We start from the raw sequence: 23,096 nt of genomic DNA on the forward strand, positions 1-23,096 counted from the left end.
ATAATGCCCTCCAAACGTTAAACCTTTTTTGAGATAAACTTGTTCTTTAATTGCCAGCGCCTGCAGTTAATTTTGATTGGCTACACTCTGGTTAAAAGAAAATGCTTTCGATGTGATATGGCAAATTTGGAGAAAAGTAACTCTTTTGCTCCCAACCACTCTTCCACAACTTAAACTTAATCGTCCTGTCCTTTTCTGCTGCCCTCGTGGAGTATAAGTTTTTGAGGGAGACCAGCAGAAACTGACTTTCCATATGCCCCTGAAGAATAACTTCTTTGAATGCAAAGAGGTGGGGACACGGAGGATCTGTCATTACGGGTTATTATGGGTGGGACCCAGAGACGGGAGTGAAGGGAGGGTGTGGCCCGCGGGTGGGATCTGTAGAGCAGACAAAATATGGGGCCCCTGGCGCTTAAAGTTCAGTTTGTCTCTCTTGAGCTTGGAGAAAATCATCCGTAGTGCCTCCCCGGGGGACACGTAGAGGAGAGAAAAGCGACCAAGATAAAAGTGGACAGAAGAATAAGCGAGACTTGTTATCCATGAAACAGTCTCCTGCCCTCGCTCCGGAAGAGCGCTACCGCAGAGCCGGGTCCCCAAAGCCGGTAAGATCGATGATTCGCTGTCCTACCGCAGCCAGGTGTGATGGCCTCTTAGTCCCGGTGAATTCAGGGTCAGCCCCTCCCGCCCCCGTCCTCTCCTCCGCCCGATGCCACCTCCTTCCCCAGCCGTCGGTGAGCTCCCGCTCTGACAGTCCCGCGCTCAGCGCCCTGCACCCAGTTCCCAGGCGCACGGCCCTGGTCCCGACCACCACCCGGGTCGCCCGGCGTCCGAGACCCTCCCAGGGTCATGGGCAGGGTTTCCTTCAGTGTTCGAGTCGGCTCGATCCGGAGACCCCGGTCTCCATGCCGGGGGTGATGCCACCTTTCCTGCAGAGTCCCTCCTCCGCACGGTGCCCTCCAAGCATCTAGTGGACTTGGCTGCACACTGGCGGCAGGGGAGGCTGCAGGTGGAGCTGTCGGAGCCAGCCCCTCGGGGATCTACAGCTTCCTGTCTGCGCCGGCGTCGCGGGCGCCGGGTGGCTGGAGGGACTGTGCAGCAGTCTTGCCTGCCCCAGACGTAAGCCCCCTTCCCCAGCTGCGAGCGCCTGGGTCTCGGTCCCTCCACAGCCCGGGCTCGCGCTTGGTTCCCCGGCCCCCAGTTGATGCCTGGGGATCACTCGCCCGTCCTAAGTGCTGGCATCCCAGAACTGGCCCTCTTGCAGAGTGCTGGGAACTTGTAGGTCCCTGCGTGCAAACTTTCTCCGGCGTGAACCTGCCTAGGCACAGGAGCGCTGGCCGCCGGGGGCGCAGGCTCTGCGCTGTAGGATTTGGTTGGCTCCGATCCAGTCCTGGGAAGGGGCAGCGTTGGCTCTCGTTCAGGAGGAGAAAGAAAGGGAAGGGCACCACGGACAGTCCCCACTGGCCTGAGCCCCCAGGAAGAAGGTCTAATTTGCGGTTGCCCTTCTCCTTCGGTGTCATTAGGGCCCCGGAATCCGCTTGCTACCGCGAGGGTCCCAGCTGCTCCGAATCGGGGACCGACCGGTGACGCTAGCTGCAGGCAGAGAGGGCAGGCTGTGCGGGCGGAAGGGAGGTGGTGTCTTGTCGGGTCTTACTGGGACCCAGTTCCTGAGCTCCCGTGGCAGGCGCCCCACTCCTGCTACTACCTGCTCGGGGCCAGTGGATGGCAGCGTACGCGCTTTTTGCACGGCTCCCGGTTCCTGGGACCGAGCCCTGGGAGCTCTGACTATGAATTCAGCAGGGAAGCTTCGGGGCTGGGCATTCCCAGGGAAGCTGTTCGAGTAATTCATAAAGTGGAGCTTTCCTCCCGCGGGAAACTTCTGAGAACGATGCGCTGCGAAGACGGACTCCTGTACAAGACTTCGACGACTGACATAGGCACAATTGTGGCTTCTAGTTTTTATTTTAACTTTTTATTTAAAGTAACTTATCGATGGAAGCGAAACTCTGCAAAAGAACGTCAGACCGCTACCAGAAAGGGGGTGAAGTCAGGACTTACTGGTGATTATTGTCCAAGGACACATTTAAGCAGATAGTTTTGAAATTAATTTTGGCATAACCCTGAGACAATGAGAAGAAACAATGCATTTATAAAAAGTTATTAAACCATTTTTTTTTGTCACAGTCAAAACATTCATTAGCTTGTTTCTATTATTAGGTGCCCAATAGGTTTGTTGTGTGAGATTGTGCTAAAAATTTGTCCTCAGATCCTGGGACTTGAGAGGTTAGAGGAGGTTCCTGGGGCTTGCGAGGTTAGAGGAGATGTCTGCATAGACTCACGTGTGGGCTTGGCTGACCAGGCAGGTTTTCCATAGAATGCTTTCCAGGACACCAAGAATTTCAATAGGATGAACTATTTTGGGGTTATTTGGGTGTGGAAACACATCAACCTCAAAACCTCAAGATTCTATAAGGCATTTTTTAAGGGGGAGGGGACTCTTTCCAGAAAGTTCCTTTCAGGGTAGGCTTACAGGACCAACGATGAAAGCCTCTGTTAACCTTCCTGTGGGTTAAAAAGACACACCAAGAATTGCTCTATTAACCTCATCAAGCACATATCCAGGTATAGGGACACTTTCTTAAAAGATGCAAAATTCATTCCATCAGAAACCTTCTTCATGATGCTGCAGAAATCACAATAGCAACAGCATAGAAGGCAGGCATCAGTGCTTCCGCATCTTGCATTCCACAACCAGCTGTGGTTTCCTTTTGGAAGGGTCACATTCTCCACCATAGCTTCATGTGGATTTCAGCAGTTGCTAGTTCTATTGACTGGCCAGCCCCTCCGTTGACCTCCCCCACTGTTGGGGGCAGACAGGAAGTTAGAGGAGAAGCTGAGTGGCCCAGGAGCTTCAGAGAGTCACTTTCAAAAGCCTGTACTTTCAAATCTCCATACTGTTAATGAGGTACTCCTTTCCTTATTTTTCCTCTTTTCCGCACTTCTAGCCTCTTTCAACACAAAGACTTGTGGTCTTAGGGTTTCTGAGTGTCTCCACTGCTGGGGTAATAAGAGCTCTCTGAGGAGCAGGAGAGCCGCAACACTGAATTGTTGCTGAGCGTATCTGAGGGGGAAAGGTTTGTTTGACCTGCTACTTCTACCTAATAAGTTATTTAACAAGTATGGATTCATGCATCCTGTTAGCCCCGTCACTATTCTTGGCATTCCATTTTGCTGGACCAAATGGAAAATGAGGCTGGCTGGCTGGCTAAAGGGTACTGACCTGATACTGGCTGGCTAAACATACTAGGTTCACACTAAACACTCAAGGGATTCCAAGACTTACCTGTTCCTCAGAGTCTACACACTCACATAAAGACACACACAGACATAATACACTTGTTGGTTTTATGTCTGTTCAGAGAGGGTGGAAATGGCAGACCCCTTAAGAGTAGAAGGTGCTGTAGATGACCTGCCTTGGTGGGAAGAGTACGAGCTTTGGTGTCAGACCTCTGACTCTGCCCCTTAAGAACCGCAAGGCTCTGGGCAAGTCAAATAATCTTGCTGGGCCTCAGTTTCCTTGGTCAGAAAATGTAGATGGTACTACTGACCACTGGTAAGGACACTGCAGACTGTGGAATATGTACTAGAAGTACTTTATGTAATAGTGGTATATTCCGGTGAAGGTTCCCTAACCTTTTTTTAAAGAACTACTTTATTGAAGTATTGGCGAGCAAAAACCTGTATATATTTAATGTAAACAATGTGATAGGTTTGGAAACAAGTATACATCTATAAAACCATCACCACAATTAATGTCACAAACCTATCCATCATCTTCAAAAGTTCCCTTCTGCCATCTTTATTATTGTTATTATTATTTTGTTATAAGGACACTTAACATAAGATCTACCCACCTAGCAAATTTTTAAGTATAGAATATAGTATTCTTAACTACAGAAGCCATGCTGTGTAGTAGATTTCTAGGACTTATTTATCTTGCATTACTGAAACTTTATACCCTTGGTCCAATACCTCCCCATTTCCTCCTCCTCTGGGAAACCACCATTCCACTCTCTGCTTCTATGAGTTTGACTGTTTTAAGATTCCTCAATTAAGTGGGATCATGTAGTATTTGTCCTTCTGTGTCTGGATTATTTCACTTAGCATAGTGTCCTCTAGGTTCATCTCTGCTGTCAGAAATGGTAGGATTTGTTTCTTTGTTAAGGCTGGGTAATATTGTACTGTATGTATATATACATACAGTTTATATATACCCCATTTTTCTGTATCCATTCATCTATCAGTGGACATTAGGCTGCTCCTATGTTTTTGCTATTGTGAATAATGCTGCAATGCACATGGGAATGCAGATGTCTTTTCAAGATCCCAATTTTAAATTATTTGGTTACATATCTAGAAATGGGATCATATGTTAGTTCTATACTGTATGCTGGTACCATATGCTGGATCATATGATAGTTCTATTTTTAATTTTTTTGAGGAACTTCCATACTCTTTCCCATAATGGTTGCACCAATTTACATTCCCATGAACCATATACAAGAGATGCATTTTCTTGGCATCCAACACTTGTTATCTTTTGTTTTTTGATCACGTTAACAGTGGCAAAGGGCTGAAATCTCTTTGTGGTTTTGATTTGTAATTCTCTGATGATTAGTGATGTTGAGCATCTTTCATATACTTACTGGCCATTTTTATGTCTTCTTTGGAGTAATGTCTATTTAGGTCTGTTTCCCATTTTAAAATCAGGCTATTAGCTTTTTGGCTACTGAATTGAAGGAGTTCCTTATATATGTTGGATATTAATCCTTTATCAGATATATGATTCACAAATATTTTCTCCCACTTTATAGATTGCCTTTTCATTTTGTTGATCATATCGTTTGCTATGCAGAAGCTTTTTAGTTTAGCATAATCTTATTTGGTTATTATTGCTTTTTTTTTTTTGCCTATGCTTTTGGTGTCGTATCCAAGAAATTATCGCCGAGGTCAATGTCAAGATTTTCCCTTATGTTTTCTTTCAGAAATTTTACAGTTTCAGGTCTTATGGTTAAGGCTTTAATCCATTTTAACTTGATTTTTGTGCATGGCATGAGATAAAGGTCCAATGTTATTCTTTTGCATATGTATAGCCAGTTTTCCCAGCACCATTTGTTGAAGACATATCTTTCCTCCATTGTGTATTCTTGGCATCCTTGTCAACCATGTATGTATGAGTTTATTTCTGGGATCTCTCTTCTGTTTGGCCATATGGCTGTTTTCATATGAGTACCATACTGTTTTGATAAGTGTAGCTTTGTAATATATTTTGAAATCATGACGTGTGATACCTCTAGCTTTTTTTTTTCTTGCTCGTAATTGCTTTGGTGATTTGTTTCCTAATCTGTTTTTACTTGAGGATCCAGTCTCATCCTAGACTTGGTGAGAAATGTCTCAAGACTTTTTCCACAGGCAGCTTTCTGTGACTCTAGAGCCATGTGATGCAATGGAGTAGCTCTTAGCCAATTGTGGTTGTTTAAATTTAATCAACATTAAATCAAATTAAAAATTTATTTCTTCAGTCTCCTTGGGCACATTTTAAGTGCTCAGTTATTTTATAAAGCTGGTGGCAACTGTATTGGGCAGCACAGATACATGATCTCCTTCGTTGCAGGCTGTTCTCTCAGGCAGTTCTAGAGCTTTCTTTTGCTTGAGTGATGATATAAGATTTTAGGATGATAAAAATTTTTCTAGGCCAAGGCACAGTGGCTCACTGGGATTACTGGAGGCTGAGCCAGATCGATCACCTGAGGTCAGGAGTTCGAGACCAGCTTGGCCAACATGGCAAAACACCATCTCTACTAAAAATACAAAAAAATTACCAGGGCATGATGGCACCTGCCTGTAGTCCCAGCTACTTGGGAGGCTGAGGCAAGAGAATTGCTTAAATCCGGGAGGCAGAGGCTGCAGTGAGCTGAGATCATCCCAGTGCACTCCGGCCTGGGTGATAGAGCGAGACTCCATCTCAAAAAAAAAAAAAAAAAAAAAAAAAAAAAAAAAAAAAAAAGAAAGAAAGAAAAGAAAAGGAAAAGTTTTCCTGTAAAGCACCTCTATTTGCTTCTTTTTCTTTTAAGAAGTGGTTTCCTATAGCAGAATCACTTCCGTTTGTTGAGGTCTCTTACATGGCCTAGGCATTTGTTGAATAGTAAATGGCCAGATTGATGTATAAATCACTGACAAGTGAGTATTAGTCACATAATCCTCTGAGTTCTCCCCTTCAGCCTTGATGATTTTGCTTATGTATTGTTCTTTTCCCTCCCTATGAGCTTTACGGCCGATGATTTTCCTGGCTTTACAGCAGAAACTAATACAACAGAAGGAGGCTCTTCTCCCTCCATAGGTACTCCTACATGTTGTACCATTTTTTACAAGAATGAAAGCACTATAATACTAAGTACAATGTCTGGGGGAAAGATCCACCAAGTGTTTAATTTAATCAGGCTTAAAAACTAATACTCCATCTCACTACATAGGACCCCTTCTTGAATTCATCCTCATTTGACAAACTATATATTTTACTTCCATGGCCTTCCTGGTGTGTGTTTCTGTGTGTTCTCTTATTATAAGAACATCAGTCATATTGGATTTAGGCTTCACCCTAATCCAGTATGACCTTGTCCTAACTAACTTCAACTGCAAAGACCCTATATCCAAAGGAAGGACACATTTTGAGGTTCTCGGTGAACATATATTTTGGAGACACTATTCAACCCATTACAGATGCATAGATAGGTCAGTCTTTTCCCTAGCTGGATTTCTTACCCCATGAAGTATATTCTGTTCCTGAGGCTTTACTAAATCTGCTTTAGTGCAAGCACAATCTGTAATGTTTATTATTCTCATGGACAGACGATCATCATGCAAGTTGGGAGATTATGTTCTGCTAATGAGCGCTTTCTACCTGGGTGTGGAACACATGGGATGACTCACCTTGGGACTGCTGAATCAGCTGTTCTTCCCCAAGCCTCTCACTGTCCCCAGTTCTGTCTTCAGTCTCTACCCTTTCTCTTCACTCATAAAGAGCCACAGTCATCCTGGAGCAGTGGCTAGTCTGTTTGCCTCTTTCTTGAGCCTTCTGCATTGGCGTTTGGTCTGCTCTGAGCTCTGCTGAAGGGTGCCCATTAATTATGCCTTCCCTTCTGCCTGCTGGCAGTTGTCCCGATCAGCTCACCTTACAGCAGCTGTTTGCATATTCTCCTGCAATACATTTCTACATGTCCAAACCATCAGAGCTGGTGGTGACAAATGCAGTGTCAATGCTTGATCAGGCTGGTTGAGGATCCAAGGTGGTCCTGTAGGTGATCCATCTTGTCATTAATGTCAGTGCTGAAACTCTGTAAGAGGCTCAAGATGACATCTGTGGAGAAGGGCCAGTCAGCCAACAGGCTGGCTTAGGAGCAGGGCAGAAAATATAGAGGCGAGTTGCGAAGACCATTTTGGTGTCTCCAGCTTGTGCTTCCTTAGCCCAGGGTCCTTTCAACCCGTTAACCTTTAGGTTGACAGCACTTGAAGAGTACTTTTTGTTTGTAGCACTTTGGGGGAGTTTTAAAGTCCTATGCAGCTATGAAAGTAGGTGTCAGTGTCTCTGAAGTCACAAAAGTGTCATTCTGCTGAAGTGTCATAGATAGAGATTGACAGTACCAGGAAATCTTAATCTGGGACTCCAAGAACCTCCTGAATGGTGAAAAATCTTTTTATGCATAGTTCTGTTTGAATTTTTCTGGTAATAGCACCACAACTTCCCAAGAAGTGAAAGCCATAGCTAGACCTAAATAGCTTTAATGTATGAGAATTCAACTATACAGCCTGGACAAAAAGAATACATTCATCTCCTTATTTAACAAACATTTATGTGACAGGTATATTATTAGGCACTTAGGAGACATCTATGAACAAAACAGGGATTCATGCACTTGTGAAGCTTAGTTTCTAACTAAGCAATAAACCCTAAACCATGAGTGCAGGGAGGAGAGATGAATGTTTAATTAATATGAGTCATTCTATTCAGTGTCCTGGAGTAAGAGCAAAAGATGAGAGAAAGGAATCTGCCATTAGTTTCAGAACCTGGTGCCTTTTATGTGTATCCTTTTTGCAGTTCCACGTGTGATCCTGGGTTTAAAGATTGTGCCATTTTATTCCCTAACCTCAAGCCAATTAATTAATCTGGTACTCAACCGATGAGCCTGTTCCAGCTCTGAAACAAAAAAAAACAAACACCATGTGGGATTTATTGTTGGAAGTTACATTGGTCTCCAATGTGACACTCTCTTAAGGCTTTTCAGGGATTAGTTTGACAGTACATGATTTTCATCTTCATGTGCCTATTTTAGAGCCTTATTCTGGGAGCAAGATGCTACTTCTCTGTAGTGTGGTTTGGAAATCAAAGCTATATTGTTTTATTTACTATTTCTCTGTCATCCTTTAAAACAGTTTTGTTCAAGTCAAGCATCACCAGAAAGGGGAGTTCAATAAGAAGTTGGTATTAGGTTGCTGAGATTTTACAGAAGTCAGTTAACCTTTTAGATCCTGGTTTACTTGTGTAAAATGAGGTAGTTGGACTATTTACTCTTTCAGGGCCTTTTTCAATCTAAAGGCTATAATTTTTATGTGGCAGCAGAAAATGAGCAGGACACTGTCCCATTTTACTTTATTGTTTCTCTCTTCCCTTTCTGATAGCTGACAAGCTGGTGTGTTTTTTCCTTCCTGACACCAGATGCATGGTATCTTTCCTGACACCACTGCTGCAACTCTCTGACACCAACTGGGTGTCCAATAATTCAACTCAATTCTGACACTGTCTACTTGGAGTTAGTGCCAGATCCCACAAGACTGCCCCCGACTTTAGATGACAGTTGCAAGTTCTGGGCCACCTGCACTTCTGACTGATTGGCCATGAATCAGGGGTTCCCATAACTCCCTCCCTCTTCAGGTTTGATAATTTGCCCTAATGGCTCACAGAACTCTGGACAACACTTAACTCACATTCACTGGTTTATGATAAAGGATACGAATGAACAGCCAAATGAAGACGTGCCTAGGCCAAGGTCCAGAAGGTCCAGAAGGTCCAGAAGGGTCCTGCCCCAGTAGAAATATAATGTTAGCCACAGATGTAATTTTAGATTGTCTAGTAGCTGCACTGAAAAAGCAAAAAGAAACAGATAAATTTGAACTTAATAAGATAGCTTATTTAACTCAATGTATCCAAGATTTCATAATTTTAATATGTAATCAACATAAAAATTAATGAAATATTTTACCTTTTTTTTTTTTTTTTTTTTTTGAGATGGAGTCTCGCCCTGTCACCCAGGCTGGAGTGCAGTGGCACTATCTCGGCTCACTGCAAGCTCCGCCTCCCGGGTTCACGCTATTCTCCTGCCTCAGCCTCCCAAGTAGCTGGGACTACAGGCGCCCACCACCATGCCCGGCTAATTTTTTGTATTTTTAGTAGAGACGGGGTTTCACCGTGTTAGCCAAGATGGTCTCGATCTCCTGACCTCGTGATCCGTTCGCCTCGGCCTCCCAAAGTGCTGAGATTACAGGCATGAGCCACCGCGCCTGGCCTACCTTTTTTTTCCATAACAAGTCTTTAAATTTTACTACCCTTACAGCATTTCTCCATTCAAATGAGCTACATTGCACATGCTCAATAATGACATGTAGCAAATGTCTGCGGTATGAGAGAATACAGGGTTATATGGAATGAGATGGTCTGAACAATGACCCCTGGAATAAACCCACATCTTAATCCCTGAGACCTGTGAATATTATTTTATATGTCAAAATTGTCAAAAGGGACTTTGCAAATGTAATTAAATTAAGGATTTTGAGATGGGGAGATTATCTTGGATTATCTGGGAGGTCCTGATGTGATCACAATACCCTTAGAAAGTGCAGGAGCTTCTGTCCCCATGGAGTTGGGATGCTCCCAGAATGTAGATGTGTTCACCAATTCAGAAACTCTAAGCCCTGACACTTAGGGGTTTTTATGGAGATTTTGTTCATCACACAGGCATAAGTATGTGGTTATTAATTCAATGTCTAGCCCTCTCTCCTCCCAGGAGGTTGGGGAGTAGGGCTGAAAACTCTAGGCTTCTAATCAAAGTTTGGTTTTTCTGGAGACCAGCCCCTATCCTGAAGCTAGCTAGGGGTTTTCAAGAATCCAAGAATCACCTCGTTAGAACAAAAGTTAGAATAAAAGGTGCTCTTATCACTCGTATCACTCAGGATATTCCAAGGGATTTAAGGAGTCCTGTGTCAGGAATTGGGAAAAAAACCAAACACATATTTCTGATTATGCCATAGGAGTGCTGCCTGGGTAAGGGGCATCCTACATGACCTTAGTGTCCACTTCCCTCTTAGTGGGCATTCGCTAATTCTTCTTACAGTGACCCTCTGCCAAAGTGAAAAATTACCTGTTCAACCCCAAAAGACTGATCAGAGGAAAGCTGGGAGGCAGTTTAAACCACCATAGCTCTGGTTTCTCTGAGGGTATCTACTCTGGCTAGAGGTCAGATCCGAACATCTTACCTATGTATGCAGCTATGGGTGGTGAACAGAACGAGGAGAGACAGTCATTGGCATCAGGGCTCTTCCACCAGATGGCCCAGGATCAAGCTGGGTGCCAGGTGTGCCTCTGGGTGCTGAGGAAGTGTGACACAGGAGAAAATCTTCTTTAAATAAGTAGGTGGGAAATATGCCCCTATGCATTCAAAGTTAAGAAATAATTTTTAAAAAAACATAATAAAAATGTGCTCAGAATAGCAAAGGAGCAGAACTTTAAGGTAGAAAGGGAAAATCCTGAGATCTCTGAAATTTAGGAGGGTGGAAAGTAAAACCACTCAGGAAGTAGAGTGAGCCTGATTAAACCACTAAACCCAAACCAGGAAATCAGCCAGGCAGCCTTGGGTGCAGAGGTGCATAGACATGGGCTCAAGTTCTAGCTTATCACTTACTGACTGGGTGCTCCTCCAGCAAGTTAATTTCCCTTAGGCTCCATTTTCTTCTCTGAAAAGTTGGAATAATAGATCTCTTACAAGGCTGTAATGAGGACTTAATGAAAGAATGTATTAATGAAAATGCTTTATTAGAATGCATGTTGCTGGATAAATGTATTTTTTTTATTGTTACGCTTATCTAGTTGTGCATATCCCTAATAAAATATCTCTCTTGAATTGAAATCTTAATTGCAGGAATTTAGTGGCTCTCTCTAGAGAAAGAAGAAATGTTGCTTCCAAAGTCTGGGCTCTCTTATAAGTAAGGCAAAAATAAAACAACTGAAAGTTAATGTCACCCTGCCTCCTTTATGGTCTGTAGTAGGACTGCTCCAATAGAAATATAATGTTAGCCACAGATGTAATTTAAAATTGTCTAGTAGCAGCACTTGAAAAAGCAAAAAGAAACAGATGAATTTAATCTTAATAAGATAGCTTATTTAACTCAATGTATCCAAGATTTTATAATTTTAATATGTAATCAACATAAAAATTATTAATGAAATCTTTTACCTTTTTTTCATAACAAGTCTTTAAATTTCACTACCCTTACAGCATTTCTCAGTTCAAATGAGCTGCATTGCAGGTGCTCAATGACAACACATAGCTAGTGTCTATAGCATTAGAGGGTACAGGGCTTTATGGAGCGAGATGTTCCGAACAATGACCCCCTAGATAAACCCACATACTAATGCCTGAGACCTGTGAATATTATTTTCTATGTCAAAAGGGACTTTGCAAATGTAATTAAATAAAGGATTTTGAGATGGGGAGATTATCTTGAATTATGTGGGAGGTCCTGATGTGATCACAAAGCCCTTAGAGAGGCAGAAAGGTCAGAATCACATGTGACAATTAGTGATGGTGGATGTAGAGATGGGAGGAGAAATGTGCTTTGAAGATACAGGAAGGGGCCACAAGCCAGGGAATAGACACAGCCACTATAAGCTGAAAAAGACACAGATTTTCCCCTGAGAGCCTTCAGAAGGAAGCAGCCTTGATAACACCTTGACTTTAGTCCAGTGAAACTGATTTCAGACTTCCAACCTCCAGAACTGTGAGACAATAAATTTGTGTTGCTTTAAACTACTAAGTGTATGGTAATTTGTTACAGCAGCAAGAAGAAACAACTATATAACTGATACACAAATATTCACATCATTTCCAAGCGTGTTTTGTGAAGGTGTTGCCCTGGCTGCAGAGTCTTAGACAATCACAGTTGTTCATCTCAGCTTGTGCTGGGGTAGGCATTTGCAGTCATTCCTAGGGTTTTTGTGCATTACTGCCATCTTCCCTTAGCGCTGGGGTCTATTTCTTTCTCTGACCCAATTGCCGCCTTTGATGGCAAAAACTCAGTTGGTGTCTTATCACTGCCTTTAAGGACGAACAGAGGAAGGAGGTTTTCTTATTAGGGTACAGTGAGCAGCAGAAAAAAGCAATGGTTGGCTGGATTCAGTGGCTCACACCTGTAATCCTAGCACTTTGGGAGGATGAGGCTGGCAGATTGCTGAGGTCAGGAGTTCGAGACCAGTCCGGACAACATGGTGAATCCCTGTCTCTACTAAAAATACAAAAATTGACCAGACATGGTGGCGGGCACCTGTAATCTAGTAAGCTAGTTGGCAGGCTGAGGCAGGAGAATCATTTGAGCCTGGGAGGCAGAGGTTGCAGTGAGCCGAGATCACGCCACTGCACTCCAGCCTGGGTGACAGAGTGAGACTCCATCTAAAAAAAAAAAAAAAAAAGCAGTGGTTTGAAAAAGTTACTGGTGATTTTTACTATCTGCTCACTTTTTTTTCTGGTAAGTGTAAAAATGTTCTAAAAGTTATTCATTTAAAAGAATTACTGCAATGTGGGCTTGGTGGGATTCAAGTGTTACTCTTACATCTTTATCTATGAATGTTAGCAAATGTGTGATTAGGCCAGTGATTCTGGAACTTTAGTGTGCATGAGAATTACCTGGAGGGTCTGATCCAACACGGATCGCTGGGTCCCATTGTCAGTTTCTAATTTAACAGGTCTGGGTTGAGACCCAAGAATTCATGTGTCTAACAAGTCCCAGGTGATGCTAATCAGCCGCAGATAGGTGTGGTGTGGGAAAGCCTGGCAGAATACCTCGCCTGCAAGGGGGACTCCCAGGCCTCACTTCTATGGGGAGGGGGCCACATAATTGCCAGGAAAGACTCTGAGGCTGGCTTTCCATCGCTGATCAGGACACTTACAGAGCCCTCCTCCAGCAACAAGCCCAGCAACTGGTTGCTAAGGAACTGGAGAGTCCGCACACAGCCTCTCTTGCTTGGCTCTGTTTTGTGTCTCGCACCCTGAGGCCTGAAGCAGATGACAATTCTGAGCTTCTCAAGTCTCAGTTAAAATACCTCATTTGCCACAGGCCAGCGGGGTGCTCACATTTCCCAGCTGGAGTGACTCCCTGGACCTGCGGCTGCCCTGGTGGAAAGTCTGTAAGCAGATAACACCAGGTTAAAAATAGCCCTGGGGAGGCCCCTCAAAGCTGTCACACCCAGCTGCCCACGTTGGGTAAGCAAGGCAGAGTGGGGAGGGATCTTTCAAGCTAGGAATGACTGAAGGACTGTCTGGCTGTGTCCAGTTTCATTCCCTAAAGAGGTTAGGACAAACTTGAGAGTTTAGCGTTCTCTTTCCCCTTGGCCTTTGTGGTTTTTTGAATTCAAAATCTAGACTTGGATACACAGCTCTAATCTGGCCTGTGGTGATTTTTATTCTGCCCTCTTCTGCAGAACAATAGAATCATAACAATAGAACTGAGTTTCCATCCTGTTTGAAATTAAAACAAAGAAGGTGAACCTGGGGCATGGTGGCTCATGGCTGTAATCCCAGCACTTTGGGAGGCTGAAGGGAGAGGCCTCCTGCTTGAGGCCAGGAGTTTAAGACCAGCCTGGGCAACATACTGAGACTCTGTCTCTACAAAGCAAAAAAAGAAAGAAAGAAAAGCTTTTCCTAAGGCATCCTGGTGAGAACGTGAAGTAGCCCCAACAAAGGACCTGCAAGATCTCACCTGGGTGTGCCTTGGTTAGTGGTCTGAGTTGTTTTATGACAAGCTCAGCTTACCTGTTTGGCCTCCTGGTAGCACTGTGTGTGTATTTTTTTTTTCTGTTGTTGTTTAACACTACCTCTATTAACTGAATGCAAATAAGAGGGACAAAAATGCTCTTTGAATAAGAAACGTATATTCCTAACAATATTCTTAAATCATTTCATGTCAGCCACTCCTAAAAGTGCTCTTGTATTGTTATTCTTCTTTATATATGCTTTAGGAGAAAAAAGGAGTAAAAAAAAAAAAAAGGAATAGCATTGATTGCTTTCCATAGATTTCAAAACTTTGGATTTTCCTATTCCTTGCTCCTTGGTGAACAATTGAGTCCTGAATGGTTCAGTGGACAGAGTAAGGTGGGTTCTAAAGTGTGGGGAGGGACAGCAGCACGTCAGCCACATCAACAAGGACAGGTGGCCAGCAGAGTATGTTGGTGCCCAAGCAGGGTAAGGATGGTGTGTGTGGAGGTCAACCTAAGATGGGGGTCAGGGTCTGAGTAGGAGGAGGAAGGCGTCCATGCATAGGAGAGCCAGGGCAGAATGAGCACGGCGTCTGGGACAGGGTGGGCATGGCGCCCACATGGCAGCTGGGGCTGGGACATGGGAAATTAGTTACAGACTGGGGGATTGATCAAGCAATTAAATGTATTAACAATAAACCAGCTTTCTCCCTGTTGGAAAAGGGGTTAAAAGTATAGAAAGTATAGTAGATCTGGACCTCTGTGATATGGGATTGAAACTGGAGATATGTGTATAAATGTCTGGTTTTCAATGTGTAAAGATAGATATAGAAATAAATACAGAGGCCTATATGTATGTGTACATATGTGAATGCACACACAATATAAATACATTTTTCCATATAGCTCTTTCTGCTGAGAGAAACTGGGAACAACACCACCCCAGGAACAATGAGCACATCCTATGCATACCAAGGGGCCCTCAGATCTTGTTTTTTAAATGTCATTTTCTACAAAAAGGAACCAGGATCCTTGGAGAAATGGCTGATTCCAAGGGTGATGCAAGGCTAGTACCAGATGAATTCAAAGCATCTTGTTCCAAAAAGCAAGGAAATGCTCAAAGAATGATAGGGCATGTCACAAGGACACAGCAGCCAGCTTTAATGAACTTCCATTGGCCAAATGGAGGGCAAATTGAGGATCTAAGTAAATTATGATAGTAACAAATTATAAACCATTGAATGAAATAGGAAAACAATAGTCCATGCTTATGTAAGCGAATAAAAAAAGAAATGGGGCCGGGCACGGTGGCTCACGCCTGTAATCCCAGCACTTTGGGAGGCCGAGGCGGACAGATCATGAGGTCAAGAGATTGAGACCATCCTGGCCAATATGGTGAAGCCCATCTCTACTAAAAATACAGAAATTAGCCGGGCATGTTGGCACGCACCTGTAGTCCCAGGTACTTGGGAGGCTGAGGCAGGAGAATCGCTTGAACCCGGGAGGTGGAGGTTGCAGTGAGCCGATATCGCACCACTGCACTCCAGCCTGGCATCAGAGCGAGACTCCCTCTCAAAAAAAAAAAAAGAAATGGAAAGTTTGAAGAGATGGTATATTAACATGGTTTCAAAGTACCTCTCCACAAAATAATGTTACAATGGGGAGGCTTGACCCATCCCAACAGTATCATGTGATGGATATGACTGTCATCAATAAAAGGACAAATTGATAGGATTCAATGAGAAAAATGCAACATCGCTTTTGTGTTATTTCTCCCAAAGATGTCTGAATTTAATCCTAAACCACAACTGAGGAACATTCTACAAAACAACTGGCCTGTAATTTACAAAACTGTGAAAGTCATAAAAGATAAGGGAAGACTGAAGAAGACTAAAGAGACATGAAAACCAAATGTAATTGTGATTCTAAATTAGATCCTTTTGGTAGAAGGGGTATTATTGAGACTAATGGAAAAACCAGTGGGGTCTGAGAATTAGGTGGTTGCAATATATCAATGTAATCTTCTCATTTTAATGGCTGTGTTGTGTTTAGGCAGGAGAATGTCCTTGTTTATAGGAAATATCCATTAATATATTCTGGAGCAGTGAGGCATGTGGTTAGCAACTGAGTATCAAACGGGTCAGAAGAAAAGTCAGAAGAAAATGGGTCAGTTCCTTATACTGTACCTTCAACTCTTCTGTAAACATGTGTGTTTTAAATTTTTTAAAAAGGAAAAAAGTAAATACATTTTGTTTAATAATTTCAGGAGATATTTCACTTTTGCATTTTTTTTAAATCTACCCTAAGACAAACTTTATTTGTAGTCATGGACATTTTTTCTTTTTGAAAGTAGTGAACAATTTAGTATACTGTTAATATACAACTTAATCTTAAATGAAATATCTTTCCCCTAACTTCTTCAATTGAAAATAGGATTATTTATAATCCCTTAATTCACATCCACAATTCTTAATTGTGTTTCCTTTGAAAAGGATAAAAGTTGATACATGAAAGCTAGGCAAGTATTAAACATTTATAGAACTCTTTTAAATTAGTTTAGTCTGTTCTCATTTGGATCTGGAGGTTTGTCTTTTCATAAGCAAATTAGGTGCATCTATAATATACATAGTTTAAAACATTTATCATTTCTATGTTTGGTTTTGTCTCAAAGTACAGATAACTTTAGCGCTGGGAAGAAATGAGACAATCATTTAAAAAATATTTTCTTGCTTGGGAATACCAACTGTGGAAAGACGTCAGAACAAAATTTAAAAACGTGATGGATGGAACAATGGGATCTACAATCTCAAAAGCCTTCTTTTCTTTTTATCAACTTCTTATAATTTTAGAAAATGTTACGTAATTCTTAATACCTTGAACTCTGATCATAAATATTAAACATTCAGACAGTTTTTATTATAAGTATGTATTAACATATTATTTAAAATATTTAAAACCATCAGTGGAAAGAAGCGGGGAAGGTAAATTATTTGATTATGACTGAAATAATAATTCTAATATTATATATATATAAGTACCTATAGTAAATATTAATTAATATTCCTAATCATTGAAGTATTTTCAACATGAGACTGCTCTCTGTTGTAGTTAAATTGAACATATTTTAATAAAAAGGTTGAGGTCAGTTTGTAAGTTCATTTTGTTTTTTTTTTGAGATGGGGTCTCGCTCTGTCGTCTAGGCTGGAGTGCAGTGGCATGATCTCGGCTCACTGAAACCTCTGCCTCCCAGGTTCAAGCGATTCTTCTGCCTCAGCCTCCCGAGCAGCTGGGACTACAAGCACACGTCACCACATCTGGCTAATTTTTGTATTTTTAGCAGAGACGGGATTTCACCATATTGGCCAGGCTGGGCTTGAACTCCTAACCTCATGATCCGCCTGCCTCATCCTCCCAAAGCGCTGGGATGACAGGCATGAGCCACCACACCCAGCCATGAGTTCATTTTTCACATTGCCATAAATTATTTATGCTGTACTTTCTATAGCATTTTTTAATCATAAAAAGTATGACTCAATCTATAGCATTAATCACAATAGTAATTAAATGAATATTTGTGTAACAATTGACTCTATTTTTCCCTTGATAGTTTGTGTATTCCGTAAGGACAGGGACTATTGACTTGTCTATATTCTATTTCTACCTCTTAGCACAGTTTATCAGATCACTTTCTCATGTGTTTTACATTTTTTATTGTGAGCTCATTTTTCGGGCAGGGGACAGTTACAGAAGTGCAGAGTGGTTTTGGTTTGCTTCTGGTAGGCACCCTAGTAGAATTACCAGTCTGAGATCTACTTTTATATTAATTTCACAGCTTGGGAATTCTACACTTGCTGTACAATGCAAATTTGTACAGCAAATTTTTCATTTCTCATAAGAGCTTTTTATTGTTTTCACTTTTACACGGATGCTTTTTTTAGTCCTTTCCTTGGGCTAAGTGGAGCTTTCTAACTTCCCTTTCACTGACAGTGTAGCATTGTGAAAGTCCTGGATTTATTTAAGGTTCTCATTTCCAGCTCCTAACCTAGGCCTTTTCTCAGGTCTCTTTCTTGGCATTCAAACCCCAGACCCAAGCTCCTAGTCTGACGTCCAAGAAAATTTCTCCCCCTCACCCTAATTATTTCCCTCTAACCCTAATTTCCAGGATGTCTTAGCCTCAACTTTTACTGTTCTGGCTTTCAGTTTCCCTTTCTTTTCTTGCTCCTAGAAATTCCTCTCTCTTTCTTTCGACTGCCACTATGTATTTAAACTGGCATGAACAATAGTTGAAACCATGGATGGTTCCATTTGAAAGAAGAATGTGTCGGGAGGGGAGGAAAGTGACACTTTCCGGAGTCAGGCACTTTTATACTCCGGACATTTCCCAAACCCTGGGAGATGGGGCTGCTTGTCTGGCTTCAGGATTGTAATAGCAGTTTCAATTAGGATCCCCCTGGATGGTCTATAAAATTATTGGGAGCATTCTGTATTTGGTAGCATTCTGATGATTATAGGTTATGAAAACCTCTTAGAACTGGCTAAACTGACGAAGGGGATTTTATCTTTGGCTTATTTGATGTCTCACAGATCCTAAGGGCAGGAAAACAGGCAGGTACCAGGAGGGACTAGAATTTGGAGGTAGAAGGCTGGTGGGAATTAATGGAATTATGGGCATCAAGGTACACAGATGAGATGCAGGATGCCTCTGATCTTTGATTCTGAATCAGGATCTTGTGAAACCCTTATCCAGTTAAGGCTAATGGGATCATTTCTCCTCTCCCGTTATCCTTCCCATTTTTGGGAGACTCTGATTCCCTTCATGTCTCTCGCTGCTTCTGTCTCCTGCTTTTTTGCATAGGAGTGGTTGGTTCCTCATATTAGCCTTTATTACTCCTTGTAAAGAGATTGTCTTTCCCTGGCTATTTTTGTCTCTGTTTGTCCCCTCTTCCTCTAGGAAGGCCCCGTTGAGTTTGCAAGAGTTTAACTTCCTTCTTAATTTAGTCATTTCCTATCTATATTTTCTGTAGGTTCAGTAATTTTTGCTCAGTTTGCTTTTAGTTTCTCTTTGTTTTCTGGCCATGATCTTTTCCAACTTGCTCTTCTAGACTTCCTTTGTGAAGTCTCCCATAGTGAGAAATATGAGTAGATTCTGGGTCTGCTGAATGCTTTCATGTTCAAGTAAATCTTGTCTACCATTATCCTCCTGAGTTGGCTAATTCCTATCCAGAAGGTGTTCTCCTCTCAAATCCGCATCTAACCTAGGCTTGGACTCAATCTATTATGGGTTGCCCAGCTCCCTTTTAAATATTTTTCATTTTTGCTATGTCTTCTCTTTTTCCTAATTCCATAAATTTTCTATTATATCACACACACAGTACTTATGTACTCACCTATAATAACTGTGTCAGGCTGAAACTTGATACGTAAGAATTATTGGATAATTTTATGTTGAGTTTCCAGATCTTACCCTGTTCAATATATCCAGATTTTCAAAAGCTGCTTGGCGTAGTTGTCCAATCTTTTTTTTTGTTTGTTTGTTTGTTTTGTTTTTGACAGCGTCTTTCTTTGTCACCTAGGCTGGAGTGCAGTGGTATGATTACATTTCACTGCAGCCTTGACTTCCTGGGCTCCAGTGATCCTCCCACCTCAGCCTCCCAGGTAGCTGGGACCACAGGAGTGCACCACCATGCCTGGCTAATTTTTGCATTTTTGTTAGAGATGGGTTTTTGCCATGTTGCCCAGGGTAGTCCTGAACTCCTGAGCTCAAGTGATCCAGATTCCTTGGCCTCCCAAAGTGCTGGGATTACAGGTGTGAGCCACCTTGTCTGGCCAGTTGTCCAATCTTTTAGGCATGGTTCCTCAGTTGTTTTTACAATCAAATGTCTATCTGCAGCTTTTAAAAAACTGCCTTTTAGTAATTTATCATATCCTTGACCTTTTGGGGACAGACAATTCATTTGTTTTCTGAGAACTTGTCTTTCTTCCTCTGTTTGATTTCTTTGGGTTCCAGCCATACTTTATTGTCTAGTAGTTCTCAGAAGCATCTCTCTCTTTCCAATAAACTCTTTAAGCATATTAGACCTGGGTGCAACTCCTTGCTCGTCTATATCTATCCACACAGACCTTCAGAGTCTCACTTTTTCCTTCTTATCTGCTCAGCCTACCTGCTCAAAACTCAACCCTTCTCTTAAGGAAACTTATGTCTTCCTCTAATTTAGTAGTTTAGTCAACAACACTTTTTCTGAAAGTAAGACTGAACTATCAAACCATTCCAGATATTTTTTGACCTCCTGAGATAAACATTCTGTAGAGACAGGATGTTTAATGCACAGGCCTTTGAATTGCCTTTTTAGCCTTTGCATTTGCAAAAGTTTTATTGAGTTGTGTTCCTACTTCACCCCAAGAAGAAGGAATACATGATGATAAAGCCTTGTATATTTTTGTTTTCAAATGAAGTCTACCAGCTTTAGAAGGGTAAATCTACCAACTGTAGAAGGGTAAATCTACAGCTGAATCCATGAATTAGGTCTATGAAATCTAGAGACCGGGTCAGAGATTATTTGTTTAACAAATCCAGAGTGAACTTAGGATCATGTGATAGAGGGTGGCTAGAACCTGTGAACAAATTCTGTGCATCTTAAGGATTGAGATCTCCCCTTGTCTCTTTCTTTCCATGGCCCTGAATGTAGCTTAAAACAACATAAGGAGGAATAGAATTTGGGGCAGCCTTTCTTCAGTTTAATACTTATTTTAAGACTGGCACAAATAGTCAAAACTAGAAGCTCACATCTACTTCTTGAGAACCAAAGAATCTCAGCTGTTTTGTAGTTTCCAGGCAGCACCTTTTGTCCTGTTCACCTCCAGAAGCTAAAAACTTGATCCTACCTCAGCCACAGCTGAAACACTGGGAACTGGCATAGGCTGCAGAGACTGTCCAAAGTCTAAAGTCCTACATGGACCACGTTTGGTATGGGTCCACTAAGGCTTAAAGCCTCATTCTGTGCCAGATCAAGAAATAATCACTCCATGTGTGTTGTTCTACCCTAGTACCACTCCATACTCTCTCAAGACTCCTGGTTCAAGAGCAGTATATGTTAGTTATATATTATATATATATATAGTGTTATATATATATATAGTTAGTAGTATATGTTTTAAAGGACTTAATACATTGTCATTTCTTTTTGATTGATATTCGATTGATGTTGACATTCAAATTCTGCGTTCTTTGTGTTCCAGGTAGGGTGATGATCACACACAATTAAGAGACATAATGATTATTATTTTTTAAATGTACCATACCTCTGTGGAAAAAAGGCATAAGACTTAGTACTTACCTAAAGAGCTAGTGTTTATTAATGCCTATAGGAAGGGTAACAGTTTGCTTACTTAGGGCTGTGCCTTGTATCCAGAGAGTCAAGCTGACCACACCGTATTGCTCAATAGATGATTGCTGAATGGCCCAAGTGGTTCTCAACTAGGGAAGGCAGTACTCTAAAGAACATTTGGAAATAAAGTAGGAGCTATTTGTTGGTCACAATGAGTGTGTAAGTGTGTGTGTGTGCACGTGTGTGTGTGCATGTGCAATGGCTGGCATTTATTAGGTGGTGGCCAGGGATGCCAAATATCCTGCAATATGTGAGAGAGTCCATCAGTGAAAAATTGTCCTTCTCGGAATAGCAATTACATTGCTTCTCTTTGGCCCCCCTCCTCCTTCAACCAACAGACATGTGCTTTGAGGCTCATTGGAATGAACGCTCAAGAAATACTGTTGTTACAGTGCAAAAGTTCACACTGCACCTATGGTTGATTTGTTGTTGTACTTTTTACATGTCTGCATTACCCTAGTCATAGGGTATTGAAGTCACCTGTGAAGCTGTATATCTTCTTGGAGGTAGGCTGTTAACTCCTCGAGGACAGGGACTATGTTTTCTTCATCTTTATAGCCCTATAACACAGAATAGATGTTACATAAGCATTTGTGGAATAAACCAAATTACTGGGATTTTAACATGTCACATAGCCGTGTTTTGTAATGGAAACCTCAACATAGAATTTCTCATTTTTCAACTAGAATATTCATGGAACTATAGCAAAACATATGATGAAGGTTAAGTTTGGAATTCATCTTTTGCTTTAGGTATTCAGAAAGAAATTGCTGCTTCATCTAATGCATAACATCATTACTTGTATTTTTTCACTGCAGGATTCCTTTTCAGCAGGTAGGTTCAGTAGGTTAATTGTTTTCAACATCTGTTTATGTTTTACTTTGCATTGAAATGCCTGAAATGAATTGTTGTAGAGCATAAAATCCACTTTGTCTTGTATGCTTTCCCTGATTATTTTCAGCTGTAGAAAGTCAATCTTTTAATTCTCTACTCACTTTGACAATCTGTTTCAATTTTTAAAAGTCACAACATTTCCATTGTTATAGGATTAGTGAGTCAATTAAGTTTCTAAGATTTGAACAAATTCAGGAGCCTCCTTAGCGCTAAATGAAATGTGGGTTTGGCTTTATGTTAACTGTTTGACTCCTTTGGATTTTGCCATAGCTTTCTTAGAGATGTAGTAACGAATAATCAAGATGTGAAATTTAGAACATTTTTATCAATAAATATCAAATATTTAATTTCCCAAGAAATGGATAACCCAACCCTCTTTCCCCCCGTATTCTCTATTGTTTTAAAAAATATAGGCTGAAAAACTGACCTTTAAGACTCTCCAATATATGCAGAAAGAGTTCTGATATTGTATCTACCTAAAAGGAAACTTTATTACTTTAAAGTTTGTGTCTTTCATAAAATGATAGTATTGGCAAGTTTGAGATTGAGGGCAAAGTCATCTCCAAAAAGGACACAGGATCCTATCTATCTATCTTGTCTGGATAATGAGAGCCTACTGTTTCTTCCCAAAATCATCTTCTGTAACTATTACAGAAATATGACCCTCCTACAGTGCTCTGAAGAAAATAGGATTTACCTAAAAGGCTAAACTATTCTCCTGTTGCCTCTGAAGATATCTCCTC

The 23,096-nt window shown here is 41.6% G+C and overlaps 1 protein-coding gene across 2 annotated transcripts in view; it reads left to right on the forward strand.

Annotated features, from left to right (window-relative positions):
• Positions 1-421: 421 nt before the first annotated feature.
• Positions 422-23,096, forward strand: part of CORIN (corin, serine peptidase) — a 251,514-nt gene continuing 228,839 nt past the window's right edge. The window contains exon 1 of one of the 2 annotated variants that reach the window (XM_001153181.7): positions 422-602. In XM_001153181.7, the coding sequence (XP_001153181.1) occupies positions 540-602 (63 nt within the window). In that variant the 5' untranslated portion in view covers positions 422-539. The remainder of the gene's footprint in view (positions 603-23,096) is intronic. The other variant, XM_009447950.5, reaches the window with a different exon arrangement.

This window comes from Pan troglodytes, chromosome 3 (assembly GCF_028858775.2).
Source record: "Pan troglodytes isolate AG18354 chromosome 3, NHGRI_mPanTro3-v2.0_pri, whole genome shotgun sequence".
NCBI lineage: Eukaryota > Metazoa > Chordata > Mammalia > Primates > Hominidae > Pan > Pan troglodytes.